Source organism: Chlamydotis macqueenii, chromosome 14 (assembly GCF_036417535.1).
Source record: "Chlamydotis macqueenii isolate bChlMac1 chromosome 14, bChlMac1.mat, whole genome shotgun sequence".
NCBI lineage: Eukaryota > Metazoa > Chordata > Aves > Otidiformes > Otididae > Chlamydotis > Chlamydotis macqueenii.
Genome location: NC_141569.1, coordinates 11103627 through 11117554, shown reverse-complemented (window position 1 = coordinate 11117554; position 13928 = coordinate 11103627). Strand labels below are relative to the sequence as shown.

Sequence of the window (13928 nt, the reverse complement as noted above, 5' to 3'; positions counted from 1 at the left end):
ATTTCCCCCGGTTTCACGCCACAGACGGGACTGAGCAGCACCACGGAGACACAGGAGGGGCTCTGACCGGGGCCGTGGGGCCGTAGCCGGCCGCAGCAGCATGGAGTTGGGTGGACGTGCCCCCCGTCCCTGGCTGAACCCTGGGCTATCCCTCTGCCTCTGACCGGGCAGTGATGACGGAGCGGTGACCCAGGGAAGGGCCTCGGCACACGCAGACAATGGAGGGATCTCCTGGCTGCTGTTGGGGGGACTGCCTCCACCACAGACTGGGTCTGGGATCTCTGGGGACACTGGACTGCTGGGGATGGGGACCTGCAGGGCACAGCCCGCTCTGGCAGAGCCGGGCTAAAGGTTACAGCCCAGCACAGCTGCCAGCAGTGATGCCGGGCTGAGCACACACTGGGTACCCACACACCAGGCTGAGATGCTCAGCACTCAGCGGTGCTGCATTCCGCTGGCACCAGACAGACCTGTCCCCGAGGGCCAAGCACGCACAGCCCCGGCCAGGCCAGGGCAGGGGACGTACAGGGGGATGCTCCTGCGGGTCGCTTCTGCAGCCACCCACACAGGGTCTCTCTGCGGGGAGGAGGAAGGCTTCTTTGGCACGACCTGCTGTTCTCCCTGTCTGCGGGTGCCCAGCTCCACGACGGCAGTGCTGTGGTGGGGGGATCAGGCACAGCCACACTCACGCCACGCAGACACTAACAACCTGCCCAGGGTGCAGGCTGGCAGGGCCATGCTCACCCTCCTCGGGACAGGTAGACCCGCACATCAGCAATGGGGGAACCCGTGTTCCTGTGGGGCCAGGGACTGGATCCAGCCATCAGCTCTGGACTTGCGTTCTCCTGACCCCGCCTGCCCACAGCACCAGGGTTCGGGGCTGGAGCCTGCCTTTCCACCCCACTCGCCCGTGTCTTCTCTATCCCGCACACCCTTCGGCTGGAAGGGTGCTTTCCCCACAGGGCTGTGCCAGCCCAGCACAGGCAGGATTTGCCAGGGTGGCAGCTCTGCCGCAGGCAGAGGCACTGGGCAGGACAGTGCCAGGCATGCGTGGGATGTTGCAAAGTGCTTTGCAACGGGGGTTCAAACTATGTACAGGACTCCCTTGACGTGCACCAGGATGTGACCCCACTGAGGGGCATGTCAGCGGCTCAACCACTCACAGCGACACGACACGACAGTTTGGGACAGGACGTGGACGAATCTGCGGTCCGGGCAGTGTCGGCGGTGCAGGGCAGGGGCCGGTTGGGCCCCGTGTTGAACCCCGGCATGGCCCTGGGGTACCATGTGCCGGGTGCGGACGTGCAGTAGGACTCATCGGGGCTGAGGCCTGGGCTGTTCATCCAGAGGCTGAGCCGGCGCAGGCTCTGCGGGCTCAGGATGGCCATTTCCCTCGGAACCTGTGTGAGGGGCATGGGGCTGATCCGACCCCTCGCAGGCGCTGTTGTCCTGCCCTGGGAGCTGGAGGAAGTCAGGCAGGACCAGGTCCTCCTTGGAGAGCAGCCCACGCTGGTCGTTGGCCCGGCAGCTCTGGGCACGGTTCAGCAGCTCCACCAGCCCTGGGGGAAACGCAGGTCGTGCACCTGAGCCTGGCACTCAGGCTCCTGTCGTAACGCCCCGGCTGCCCTCTCCACCCGACGTGACCCTGAACATGTCCCAGGCACAGCCCCTGCACCTTCTCCCTGCACCTTCTCCCTCCTCCATGCCAGCACTCATGCGACCCATCCCCAGCACACGGGGGGACCCCAAGTCCCCCATATCCCATCCCCAGCCTCACAGGACCCTGCACCCATCCCCAGCAGACCAGGGTCCCCACGTCCCTCACCCTGTGTTTTGCCCCAGCCCCTCAGGTTTCAGACACACCAGGTCTCACCTTCCAGGTCATACGTGCGGCGGTTCAGGTTCATGGCAGCTGAAGACCGGGGCCTGGAGAAGGAGGAGGGCATCTCCCACAGCGTATCGGGCTCTGCTCCTGTCGGGCTGCCCTCCTGTGATGAATAGCCCAGGCCTCAGCGACGGGGAGGGAGGCAGTGCTCCCCCAGCCCATGTTCCCATTGACCTCCTGCAGCCTGGCCCCCACCTCGGCACCCGCTGCCCAGCCGCATGGCATGTGCCGGGGTCGCAGTGGGGCACACCTTCCCCATGGACCATGGCAGCTGCTGTGGGAGCATCTCTGACTGGGATCTTGAGCTCACCTCGCTCCAAAGCGGGGAAGGGGCAGCTGCAGCCTCAGCGTTCTCCATCACTCGCACGTCTGCAAGGTAAGTGATGCTCAGCGCCCTGTGCCAGTGCCCCCGTCCTGGCCTGGCCGGTGACAGGATGGAGCCCATCCCAGGGAGCAGGAACCACGGCCAGGAGAAAGCAGCCTGGCCCTGTGAGCGCTCTGCGGGGGGAACATGGCCTTGGGAGGTTGGACACGGCTTGGAGAGGAGGACACTTTACCTGCTGGCGTTTCCAGGATGAGTTTCTGAGCAGCCACCGTGCTGACCAGCTTCTCCAGGTCCAGGGCAGCCGGCTCACCTTGCTGCAAAGGGAAGAGCCAGCCGGTGTCACGCTCGCTGCGGCACGGCAAATGCGGCCAGGCTGAGGACCTGTTTGCTCCCTGGCCAGACCCAGCCGGGTCACGAGCTGCACAGCGCAAAGCTCATGCAGCAGTCCCTCCTTGCCCACGCTGGGGTGCCACGACCCGTCTCAAACACCAGTGACTCTCCCCAAGCTCACAGGCTGCCCCTGGCATGGACCTCTGCTCTCCACCACTGCCAGCAGCGCAGGGACCCCCCACCACAGCATCCCGGCCGCAGGAGGCAGGGGCCATGCCCACCGAGGCGCAAGCCCTCACCCGCCGCAGCAGTGCCAGCTCCATGCTCACACCGTACTTCCCCAGCACGGGCTGCAGCGCTTCCCGGATGCGCTTGGTCGACTTCGCTGTGATGCGGATGGTCTTATTGAGGGAGGAGATTTCCAGCCTGCAGAGAGGGAGAAGAGGCTGTTTGCAGGCAAGCACGGACAGGCGGGGGCTGAGCCGGGGTGTTTGGGACTCCTTGTGGGGTTGGGTGGGGGGCACTGTGGGGAGGGCCAGGGTGCCGTGCACGGTGTGGACCAGACACGCGTGGGCAACAGCGTCAGCCCCGTGGCTCGCACTCACTCAAAGCTTATCCTGTTCTCCAGCTTCACCTCCTGGTCAGCCAACACGGAGCACTCCTGGTCCAGCACCAGCGCTTTCTGCAAGAGCCAGACCATCAGGAAAGAGCACACCAGAGCGGCACGTGGTCCTGGCACAAGGAGGGTCCGGCTGGCAGAAGCTCCCTCTCCCCGCTGCCCGCCCTACCTGCTCGTTCCCCACCAGGTAGACCTTGATGTCGGGGAGGTTGAAGCCGCGTTTCTCGCATATCCCCGCCAGCATGTCGCGGATGGAGTGGCCGGGCCGGACAGAGGCCAGCGAGGCCGTGCCGTCGGGCAGGTACACGCAGCAATACTTCATGGGCTTGGCCGGCAGCTCTGCCTCGCTGCCCCCCAGGCTCTTCCGATGGCCCTGCGGGAGGGATGCAGAGGGATGAGCCTGGCTGGTGGCAGTGTGATGCTGCGGGGCCAGCGTGGTTACAACTCACCTCCGTCCAGGGGCTGGCGGTCGTGCTGGCCGAGGACAGGAAGCCCAGGTCCAGGCTGGCCGAGGAGTTGAGCGAGCCCTGGGACTCCCGCCACAGCATGGCGCTCCCACCGCCTTCTCCCCCTTCTACAACAGATAGAGGGACAGTGGTGGGGACCATGGGCACCCCTCAGGGTTGGCGTGGCTCCGGCTGCCCCGCTTGGAGCGATGCCTACCTGTCCAGGAGGGCTCCCGCCGTTCTCCTTTCCTGAAGGACCGGCGGGGGCTGCGGTTGGCACCACTGCCCACCGTCTCCACGCCCAGTGGCAGGGACTTGCCCAGCTTCAGCTTTGACTTCTGGGGTGACCAGAGAAGCAACTCAGCATGGGGACATCCGAGGCTGCCCCTTCCCTTTCCTTTGTCCCCTGACTGCTTCTCAGTCCTCAGCCCAGGGCTGGGTTTGCCCCAAGCATTGGGAAAGGAACCCAGTACCATTTTCTCAGGCAAACGACAGGGCCCCCTCCCCCCTTCCCACCCCGCTCACCTTGCTGAGGTCAGGCGGGGGGCTGCTGCTGCGGGAGTGGGGCCGCAGGTCGGGCAGGGGCTGCCCCTGGCTCTCTGCCCGCAGGCAGGCCTGGTAGAGCGGGGATTTCACAAAGCGCGTGTAGCTGTCAAACTTCATCAGGTTAAAGATCTGCAAAGGGAGGACGCGTGGGCTCAAGACCTCTGCCCGCTTACAGCTCGCTCTGGTCACTGCCCTGTGGCATGGCCCCACGGCGACAGCGGCGATGCTGGGTGACGCACAGGGTTGTCCGACAGGCCCCGTCCCACGGGTGGGGTGGAGCATGGGTGCTGCTCGTACCTGGAGCTGCTGGACGCGAAACATGTCTGGGGAGGGGGTGGCCAGCATGTCCTCCCCAATCCAGGCCTGCTTGTCGATGTTCACGGGACTGACCGAGTGGCTGGAGAGGAACTCATCGTAGATCCGCCGTGCCTCCTGGGCCAGCTGGGGGAGCGGAGGGTCAGACCGGGACCAGGAGCCCCCTCCTCACTGCTACTCTGCAGGGAGCCCCTGGCTCACCCCGCAGAGCTGCCTGAGCCCTGAGGAGCCAACTCCCCCCTGGGACCAGCTTGGTACCCGGGCTTCAGGACAGGCATCGGAGCCAACCACCCCCTCCCAGCACCAAGCTCTGGACACAACACCTCGGTCTCTCCGTGGAGGTACAGCCTGAGGCAGGAATGAACTATCCCCCCGGAGCCACACGGCTCTGTCCCCACAAGCCCCCTGTCTAGCTCTCTGCAGCACTCTCCACCCTCTGGCCGCCTCGGGCTAGAGAAGCACACTGTGCTCCGTGGGACAGGTGGTCCTGGCTGTGGCTTATCAGATGCACATCACATCCATTTCCTTGTCTCTCCCACAGGAGACCCCAGCCTGCTCAGCCTCCCATTAAGGGGTCTGCTGGGATGCTGGGACCTGCAGGCATGACAGCCACCTCCACCTCTGCCCACCTCCCTCCCAGCAGCTGCGTGACCCAGGTTCAGCCGCACTATGGCTGCGCGGAGGCTGGTACCTGCTGTGTGTCGCTGGCTGGGATCTGCTGGAAGCGCTCGCACGCCTGCCAGAAGTAGACATTTTCGGCGCTGAATTCCTTCTTGAGGAACTCCTGCGGGGCAGAGAGAGCTGCTGGCAGGGCTGGCACTGCGGCTGTGGGACGGCCAGTTGCCAACAGCGGATGGGAGTGAGGACTGAGGTCTGGCCTGTGGCACTCACAGTGAAGTAGGTGACGGCCACGCGGTCCTGCAGCAGCGTCTCGAAGGATTCGGCCCAGCTGACCACAGAGCCCTGTGCAGAGCCGCAGGCGGCTGGCGGTCCCGGCAGGCTGTTCACGCTGTGGTTGCTGCCACGGGCCCTGGAGGCATTTAACTCTGAGAGAGAAAAGGGGTCAGTTCTGGCTGCCTGGGTGTCCCCCAGCATCACCCCCTGTTGCCAGCAGCCCCCAGATACTGCAGTGAGTTCATCCTGATGCGAGCAGGTGAGACCTCGGGAAGGGAGCACGAGGAGCTGGTATCGCAGCGGCATCCTTGGCAGATCGAGGCCTGTGATGCCACAGCCAGCACCTTCCAGTGTGACAGCCCTCCCTGCCAGTGCTGGCTGTCCTCCACTCCCCAGGTGTCACCGTGACTCCACCTGTGACTCATCTCCCAGGGAAACAAAGCCCACGCCGGGGAGGGAAAGCAGGGTGGAAGGGGACATGGGGCGCACACAGCACGGAGGGAAACTTGGAGGGTGGGTACAGGTGCCTGAACTTACCTTCTCCGCTCTTTTGGCCATGACAAGGAACAAACCCAGGGAGAGAAAGGCACAGAAAGTGTCACCTCCAGCTCCCAACCCCAGGTAAATCCTTCCTCGGGGAAGCCCAAGATGACTGTACATTCAAATGGAGTCTCTCCGCCAAAAAGACGGAAGTTCCCGAGGGCAACCCCAGCTTTTGAACTGGTTTGGCTGGTGAGCAACTGGGAGCAGAGGGACATTTGCAAGGGAAGGTAAGGGTATGGAAGCAGGGCTCTCCAGGAAAAGCTGGCGGGAGCAGAGGAGGCGGCAGGCTGCTGCTTTGCCAGGCTCCCTGCCGTTCTCCTCCTCTCCAAAACACGGGGTAACTGCACACGCCCTGCGCGTACAGATGGGAACAGCAGCCCCTGGCACCCCACGCTGGAAGGATCCTGCGGCGGGACCGAGATGTGTGAACGGGCAGGCTAAGACATCTGGCGCACAATGAGACAGACGGACAGACAGACGCACTCCCTCAGGGAGCTCGGGGCTGGCTGGTACCCCGGTTCTGTTTGCCCTGGGAAGCCCCTTTGGCCCCCAGCACCCAAGGGTGCCAGCTGAGCAGCCAGAAAGAAGGGACAGGCGACACAGGGCGAGTGGGGTATGGCGAGTGTCTGGCACAGGGCTCAGCCTGGCACCGCGGGGGCCCGGCCACGCACTCGCCCACAGCACAGCCTGCGCTGACACAGGACCTGGCTCTCTGCTGGCTCCTTGCCCCTGGCACCAGGCTGGCTGTGGGCTTCCTTCTCCCCTGAAGACGATGCCAACCTCCCATCCCAGAGCAAAGAGCAGCCTTACCTCCATCCGACACAGCCGGGCCCTGCGGGGGTGGAGAGAAGAGAGGTGAGAGGGGCCGTATGGGAGCAGTACCCAAGCAGGCGGCAGCGTCAGGGCAAGCCCAGTCCCAACCCAGGAGCACGGGACATGGGCTGCTGGCAAACACTGCTCTGGTGCTAGCTGCAACCGGGAGGGCTGCCCCATGGCAGAGGCAGGACATGGGGCTCCTAATTCAGGGGCAGTGAGTGGTGGGGGCGTTACAAGGGGTGCACAGCTTTTCTCCCACCTCCTGTGCATCTACTGGGGCCAGGCCAGCAATTGGGAAAGGGCAGATGTTATCAGATATAACCCCGCCACGCTGCCAGGGGAGGAGAGAAGCAGCCTCCTCAGCACAGGAAGAGGAGGGGAGGAAGGGAGGGAAGGAAGGACAACCACAGCCCTAGGCCAACAAACTGACTGCTCTGTCCTTCCTTGAGGCTTTGGGCTACCGGAGGGCAGATGCCCAAAATCGGGGACTGGATCCTGGCAGAGCGCCAGTGAAGGGCACCGGAGGGCAGGGTGCCCTGCAGCATCCCCTGGGCTGTTCCAGATACCTGACGCGGGGACGTGGTACCCCAGGACCCACAGCAAGCAGGGAGAAGGGCAGAGCCTTCACAGTCACAGCCCAACCAGGCACCCCCTACATGGTGCTGCCTCTTGCCGCCCGCCTGGGCCCACACTGAAGTGGTGCCTTTGACCTGGCAGGCCAGTGCCCCCCACCCTGCCAGCCCCACACACCCCAGCCCCACTATCCCACTCCTGCTTGTCCCTGCTACCCCACCCCCCATGCTGCTGCCATGCCCCTTATCCCAGCCCCACACATCCCAGCCTTGCCTGCCCATTACCCCAGCCCCACATACCCCTACTTTGCCAGCTCCTTGCTCTTCCCAATTCATCCCTGCCTCCCACACCCACATAGCCCTGTGCTGCCCAGTGCCACACACACCAGCACTGCTGACTCCTCTTACCCCATACCCATACCTCACTGCTTGCCCATTACCCCCATGCCATACATCCCCACTTATATTGCTGCCTCAGCCTCATAAACCCTCGCCTGCTCATTACCCCAGCCCCATACATCCCTGCCTGCCTGCTCCCCAGCCCCATACACTGCTGCTTGCCCTAAAGCCCCTCTACATCTCTGCCTGCTTTGGATACACAAAGCCCCATACACCCCTGCCTGCGCGTTATCACCCCACATTCCTCTCCCTGCCGGTTACCTGGCCCCATATATCCCTCTGTCTGCCCCGTACCCAGACCCACAACTCCTCCCTGTCCATTATCCTCTCCACACCGCTCTGCCTGCCCACCACCCAAGCCTCAAACATCCCCCTGCCCGCCCACTACCCAGCCCCATACATCCCCCCTCCCGGTACCCAGCCCCGTACATCCCCCTGCCCGGTACACAGCCCCTTACATCCCCCTCCCGGTACCCAGCCCCTTACATCCCCCCTCCCGGTACCCAACCCCATAAATCCCCCCTCCCCGTACCCAGCCCCTTACATCCCCCTCCCGGTACCCAGCCCCATAAATCCCCCCTCCCCGTACCCAGCCCCTTACATCCCCCTCCCGGTACCCAGCCCCATAAATCCCCCCTCCCCGTACCCAGCCCCTTACATCCCCCTCCCGGTACCCAGCCCCATACATCCCCCCTCCCGGTACCCAGCCCCGTCCATCACCCTTCCCGCCCAGTATCCAGCCCCATACACCCCCTGCCCGCCTGGTACCCAGCCCCACGCCGTGCCGCCGGGCGGGGCCGCCCCCGGGGATGGAGACCGGCGCCCCGGGCCGGCACTCACCATGCGGCCGTTGTGGACCAGCAGCAGCTTGGCCTTGCCCTGCATGCCTGGCACCGCCCGGCCCGGCCCAGCGCGCTACCGGCGCGGCCCGCGGCCCCGCAGCATCCCCGGCCGGCGGCCCGGCCCGGCCCGCCGCTCCCCGGCACTACCGCTTTCGGCTGCCACAGGAAGTGTCGCCATGGGAACCGAGACCGCAGCGGGGGGAGCGGAGCCGCCCTCCCGCCGCCGCCACCGGCCCCGGCACCACCCCGCCGGGCACCGGCTCCGGCTCCGGGCCAGGGGCCGCCGCGGCCTCGCCAGGATCCCTGTCCCCATCCCAATCCCCACTCCTGTCCCCACTTTTCATCCACATCTCCATCCCTGTCCCCATCCCAATCCCCACTCCTGCCCCCACTTCCATCCGCATCCACATCTCCATCCCCATCCCTATCTCTGTCTCCATCTGTATCTGCGACCCTATCCCCATCTGCATCCCTGTCCCCATCCCAATCCCCAATCCCCATCCCTATCCCTATCCCTGTCTCCATCTTCATCCCTGTTCCCATCTGCATCCCTGTTCCCATCTGCATCTCCATCTCCATCCTCAACCCAATCCTGATCCTCATCCCTAACCCCATTCCCATCCCAATCCCCACCCATCTCCATTCAAGTCCCCATCCCCATCCCAATCCCCATCCCCATTCCAGTCCCCATCCCAGTCCCACTCAGTCCCCATCCCCTGTGCTGCTTCAGGGTCACCACCCCATCGCCACCACTCCCAGCAGCCTGGGCAGCCTGAGGGGGCTCCTCCCGGGGATCCCGTCGCCCCGGGGAAGGGGGGTGCAGGGGCAGGGGGCTGTCAGCACACCCAGCCCCCTCTCCAGGGCCATGCTGCTGCCGTTAGCAGCCGGCATTCCAGGGGAGCTGCCTGTGCCGCAGACGCCAGCAGAGCCTGGCAGAGAGGAGTGGTGGACGTGCAGCTCGGAGTCACCAAACTGATGCCTAAGCAGTTTTGCCCATCTCCTAAGGTTGGGGTTCCATGTTCATCAGCAACCACAAACCAGTCAAGGATATTTTAGGATATTTGTTAGGAAATATAAGTAACTAACAGTTACAGGATAAACCGCAGAGCACCATGGCAACCCACTCATGGAAATGCTAATAACTGGGACGTAAGGTGGGTGATTAACCTATCAAAAGCAGAACCCTAACATTAAGTTGGGTGCAGATCTATGCAGAGAAAAATGAAGTGTTCCCACCGTGAACGTGCACAAAAGCAGCGCGGCGTTAACAGCCACAGTCCTGGAAGGATCTCCGGGCAGGGGGTAGTGGAGGGTGGCCCCCGCTGGTGCCCCTCGGCCCCCTGCCATGGCACAGAGCAGCAGTGGGACCGGGGGCGATCCTGCTTCTCCCCTTCCCTTTGTCGGAGCGTAGCTGTGTTGTTTGGCTTGGCTTTGCGACGGGAGTTAAAAATAAAGTTGTCTCACCAAGAGTGCGTGACTCACGGTGCTCACCACAAGGATAACCTCTCTGCTAGGAAACCTGATCCGAGGACCAAACTGCGGCATGCAAGAATCAAAGACACTGCTTAATCAGTGTATTTAATCCAGATGGTGAACAGACAAGCCCCTCATCCCACCTGGGCTGGGGTGGGCTGCTGGGGAGAGTGCTTGTGCCCCTCCAGCCCCTGGTCCTGTGCCATCTCCAACCTCTGGCTGCCGACAGCCCTCGACCTGCTCCAGGGCCCGGTGGGAGCTGTGGCAGTGGCTGACGTGGCCTCAAGCAGCTTCAGCCTCAGCATTACCTCCTGCTGCCCTCTTGGGAGGGCACCTTCCACCCTGCTTGGGACGTGGGGACCGGGGATGTGCTGACGCACCACCCCTCTCGTGGAAGAGTGCACCAGGACACCGTGGCCTGCCTTCGCTCTCCGGGCAGCGGGTCCCTTCGGAGGCTGGGGCTGCAGTGCCTCTCCCGGGATTGCACATCCATCCCGCTGCCGCGCTCTGCCCGTGGTGCCCGGGGACTGCATCCTCCCGCTGTGCTGCCATCCCCCAGCCGGGGCCTGGCCCCATAGGGAGAGGGACGCCCCATGCCCCAGTGCCCAGCCCAGTGAGACCCGGTTTATCCCGGGGGTAGGCGACGGCGGGGCGACAGCTGGCTGGGGGATTTGCTGAGGACATTATTTAATGCTGTGGGTAAATGGAGAAACAGCAGCTAATTCTGGAGCCCATAATCCTCTTCCTCCCCCAGGGATGAGGAGCGTGCCAGTCACGCAGCCGCCGGCGGGCCCCGGGGATGAGCCCTCGGCAGCTCTCCAGGCGTGCTGCGGGCCAGAGTGACTCCCAGACCATGGGTGATGTACAGAAGGTAAGTGGGGTCCAGCGACATCCCTCCTGTGCCGGAGGGGGTGTGCCGGCACTGGCTCCTGGGTGCGATGTCGAGTAGCCTGGCAGAGCAGGACCAGGGCTGTACCCTGGGCATTTCCCCCCCAGCGCACCCAGGAGCTGGCAGGGCTCCCAGGACAAGGACAGCACAACTGGGGTGGGAGATTGGGGCTGGATAGATCTGCAGTGGGGCCACCACAAGCCTGGACACCTTGGGAGCCAAGCCCAAGCTCACGTGGGCCACAGATATGGGGTACCCATGGCCAACAGTGCAGCCAGCTCCCCCCTCCAAAAAAGGGTGCTCTGCAGCGACCCGGCTCCCCGCAGGGCTCCCCCAGCACCCCGCGCCCCCAGGGGCTGCTCTCCATCATCCAGAGGCTGAAGGGTTCCCCGGAGCAGGAGCTCCGCATCGTCCTGCTGGGGCTGGACAACGCAGGGAAGACCACGCTGCTGAAACGCCTGGCGTCCGAGGAGGTCAGCACCATCACGCCCACCCAGGTAGGTGCTGCTGGGGGCCACGGGCGGCGGAGGGTGGCAGGTCCTACCCTTCCCTTGGGTGATGCCGGGGTTTGTGTCCCTGCACAGGGCTTCAACATAAAGAGTGTCCACTCCCATGGATTCAAGCTGAATGTCTGGGATATCGGGGGGCAGCGCTCCATCCGCCCGTACTGGAGGAAATATCTGGGCAGCACCGACCTGCTGGTGAGTGGGGCGGTCACTCGCAGCCACCCCGCAGCCCCGCGTGCGGAAAGCCGTGCCCTCTGCGTGGGGTCTCGTACCCCAGCAGAGCCCTGCAGCCCCTGCAGAAGGCAGAGGGCTGTGCAGCCAGGCGAGGAGACACGAACTGTCCCTTCTGTCCCCATGGCAGATTTATGTCATCGACAGTGCAGACCAGAAGCGCTTTGAGGAAACAGGACAGGTATGAGGGGTCTGGGTGGGGGGTGGCTGTGGGGTCCTGGGGCTTGGACCTGGCTGGCACCACCTCTCTGAGGACTAGAGCGGGTAGCAAGGCTGCTCTCTACCATGGGACAGCGCTGCTGTGGTGGCCAACTGTCCCCAGAGCTATGTGGGAAGGGCTCGTGATCAGGGTCTCAGCATGCAGAGCCACCTCACCCCATGGCAGTGCCATGCCCAGCAGCTCCTCTCGAGCCAGGTGTGATGTCCCAGGGGTACCCAGCACAGGGGTGACCCTGCCCCTGCTGAGAGCAACCCCTCGGTCGCCAGCCCTCCTCCACCTCCCCAGCGCCAGGCTAGCGATACGACCAAGCCAAGGTCTATGAGTAGCAGATTCAGAGTTACAAACCCTGGGAACAAAGCCGGAGAGGGGAAGGTGAGACTCCGAGTGCCAGTCTCGGCTGTACCGGCACCAGACGGCGGCGCGGGTGTGCCAGACAGCACGAGGCTGACAGCAGCCGCCTGCAGCTGCCCTTTGCCCAAGGCTCTGGGTGCCAGGAGTGCTTCAGCCTTCAGGTAACACTGCGTGCGGCTCCCGGGCTCTCTTCAGGGCAGATGGAGCTTTAGGGGTACATGTCTCTCCCTTGGGGTGTCAAGACCTCACAGCTTCTTTGGCTGCAATTAAAGCGCCATAGAGAGGGGAGTGAGGCACTTTTGGGGACAGAGGTGCCCCAGCCTGCCCTGGGCAGCCTAAGCAAGCGGCTGGGCAGCTCTGTGGAGGAGCGCAGCAGCGGGCAGCAGCCCTGGGAGATGGTTCTCTCTTGGCAGGAGCTGGCAGAGCTCACTGAGGAGGAGTCCCTCACTGGGGTCCCACTGCTGGTGTTTGCCAACAAGCAGGACCTAGTGACTGCAGCACCTGCAGCTGAAATCGCAGAAGGGTTGAACCTCCACACCTACCGGGACCGGGAATGGCAGATCCAGGCCTGCTCAGCCTTGTCTGGGGAAGGAGTGCAGGTAGAAATGGGAGCTTGCAGGCTTTGCGGAGGTGGGAGAGGGCCCAAGGACCTGCCATGCTCCTGGGGCTGTGCTCACAGGTATCTCTTCCCTCCAGGATGGGATGAACTGGATTTCCAGCCAGATTATGAACAGGAAGAAGTGAGAGCTGCGGAGTGCCAGACTGGACTGAGCTGCAGGTCCCTAAGCCCTGGTCAACCCCCCTGGTCCCTAGACTCCCCTCGAGGGCTCAGCTGGGCCCCGAGCCTCAGACTGCCATGCTCAGATGGGCTTCCCACGCAGTCTTTCACTAATCAGTTGGCCTCCCCTCTCCCTGCCTCCCGGGCTTCCATGGGCTCCTCACACCCCTTGACCCTCCTGCAGCCCCTGTGCTGTCAGAGGGAAGCATGCGTCCCGCTGTGTCAAGGGCTTGCACACCTCCAGAACAAGAACCTGCTCAGCTCTTGTCCATCAACACTGCTGGCACACCCTGCAGAGGCTGCTGCAACGCACACACTGCCCAGGGCACGCTGGGCACCCCACCACGGCACCGGCTACACCCTCGGACACGGCACGTCCAGCAAGCCAAACGGCGTGTGTTCCCCTCCCCTCCCGTGGGATGCAACTAGTGCTGCCCCAGCCATGGCAGCTGGCTCGGGAGGGCCTCGGTTCTGTATCCTTCGCTGGCCAGAGGAACTCCTGGAACAAGCATGAAGACACGGAGAGGACCTGGCTGGGCAGTCACCAGCGAAGGGGTTTCATGGCCCGGTGAACAGCCTGGGTTGCACCGCGCTGCATGTGTCACTGAGAGGGGCTGCTCTGCAGGAGCCCCCAGGAAGCGGGTTGCCCTAAAAGCAGCTGCGCTTTTTGGGCTTCCATTGTCTCGCTGAAGAAGCCGATCCCAGGGGCTGGAACACACAACTCCTCAGCCACCGCAGCCACCACGCAGAGCCTGTGCCTCTGGGGATGGGTGGGAGACAAGCCGCAGTGGGGCTGGGGTCTGTGCCAGGCCCTGCGGCCCTCAATAAAGCTGCCTGTGACGTCCGTGCCGCCTCGGCCAGTCCTTCCCGCGGTGCCGGGACAGCGCTGCCCCCGCCCCGCTGCCCTGCAGCCCGGCAAAAGCCTGCGGGGCCCCGGCCTGGGGCCGT

The 13928-nt window shown here is 64.1% G+C and overlaps 2 protein-coding genes across 3 annotated transcripts; one reads left to right on the top strand and one right to left on the bottom strand.

Moving 5' to 3' along the window:
- Nucleotides 1–1111: 1111 nt before the first annotated feature.
- On the bottom strand, nucleotides 1112–8660 carry RGS14 (regulator of G protein signaling 14). Its single transcript, XM_086758840.1, has 15 exons — nucleotides 8531–8660; nucleotides 6714–6735; nucleotides 5358–5512; nucleotides 5158–5250; nucleotides 4449–4592; nucleotides 4131–4280; nucleotides 3823–3943; nucleotides 3609–3733; nucleotides 3329–3532; nucleotides 3146–3222; nucleotides 2840–2966; nucleotides 2443–2524; nucleotides 2196–2254; nucleotides 1874–1988; nucleotides 1112–1559 (listed from the first exon to the last, which is right to left on the bottom strand). Exons 1-15 carry the CDS (start codon nucleotides 8573–8575, stop codon nucleotides 1315–1317), a joined length of 1764 nt encoding a protein of 587 aa, XP_086614966.1. The 5' UTR covers nucleotides 8576–8660; the 3' UTR covers nucleotides 1112–1314.
- A 2170-nt stretch (nucleotides 8661–10830) lies between these two features.
- LOC104477277 (ADP-ribosylation factor-like protein 3) lies at nucleotides 10831–13824 on the top strand. 2 transcript variants are annotated; one of them, XM_086758972.1, is made up of 6 exons: nucleotides 10831–10876; nucleotides 11221–11391; nucleotides 11479–11595; nucleotides 11762–11812; nucleotides 12616–12801; nucleotides 12899–13824. In XM_086758972.1, exons 1-6 carry the CDS (start codon nucleotides 10859–10861, stop codon nucleotides 12944–12946), a joined length of 591 nt encoding a protein of 196 aa, XP_086615098.1. In that variant the 5' UTR covers nucleotides 10831–10858; the 3' UTR covers nucleotides 12947–13824. The 2 variants fall into 2 exon arrangements, with proteins under 2 accessions (XP_086615098.1, XP_086615099.1); XM_086758973.1 differs by having other exon boundaries at nucleotides 10859–10876; nucleotides 11248–11391.
- Nucleotides 13825–13928: the final 104 nt, after the last annotated feature.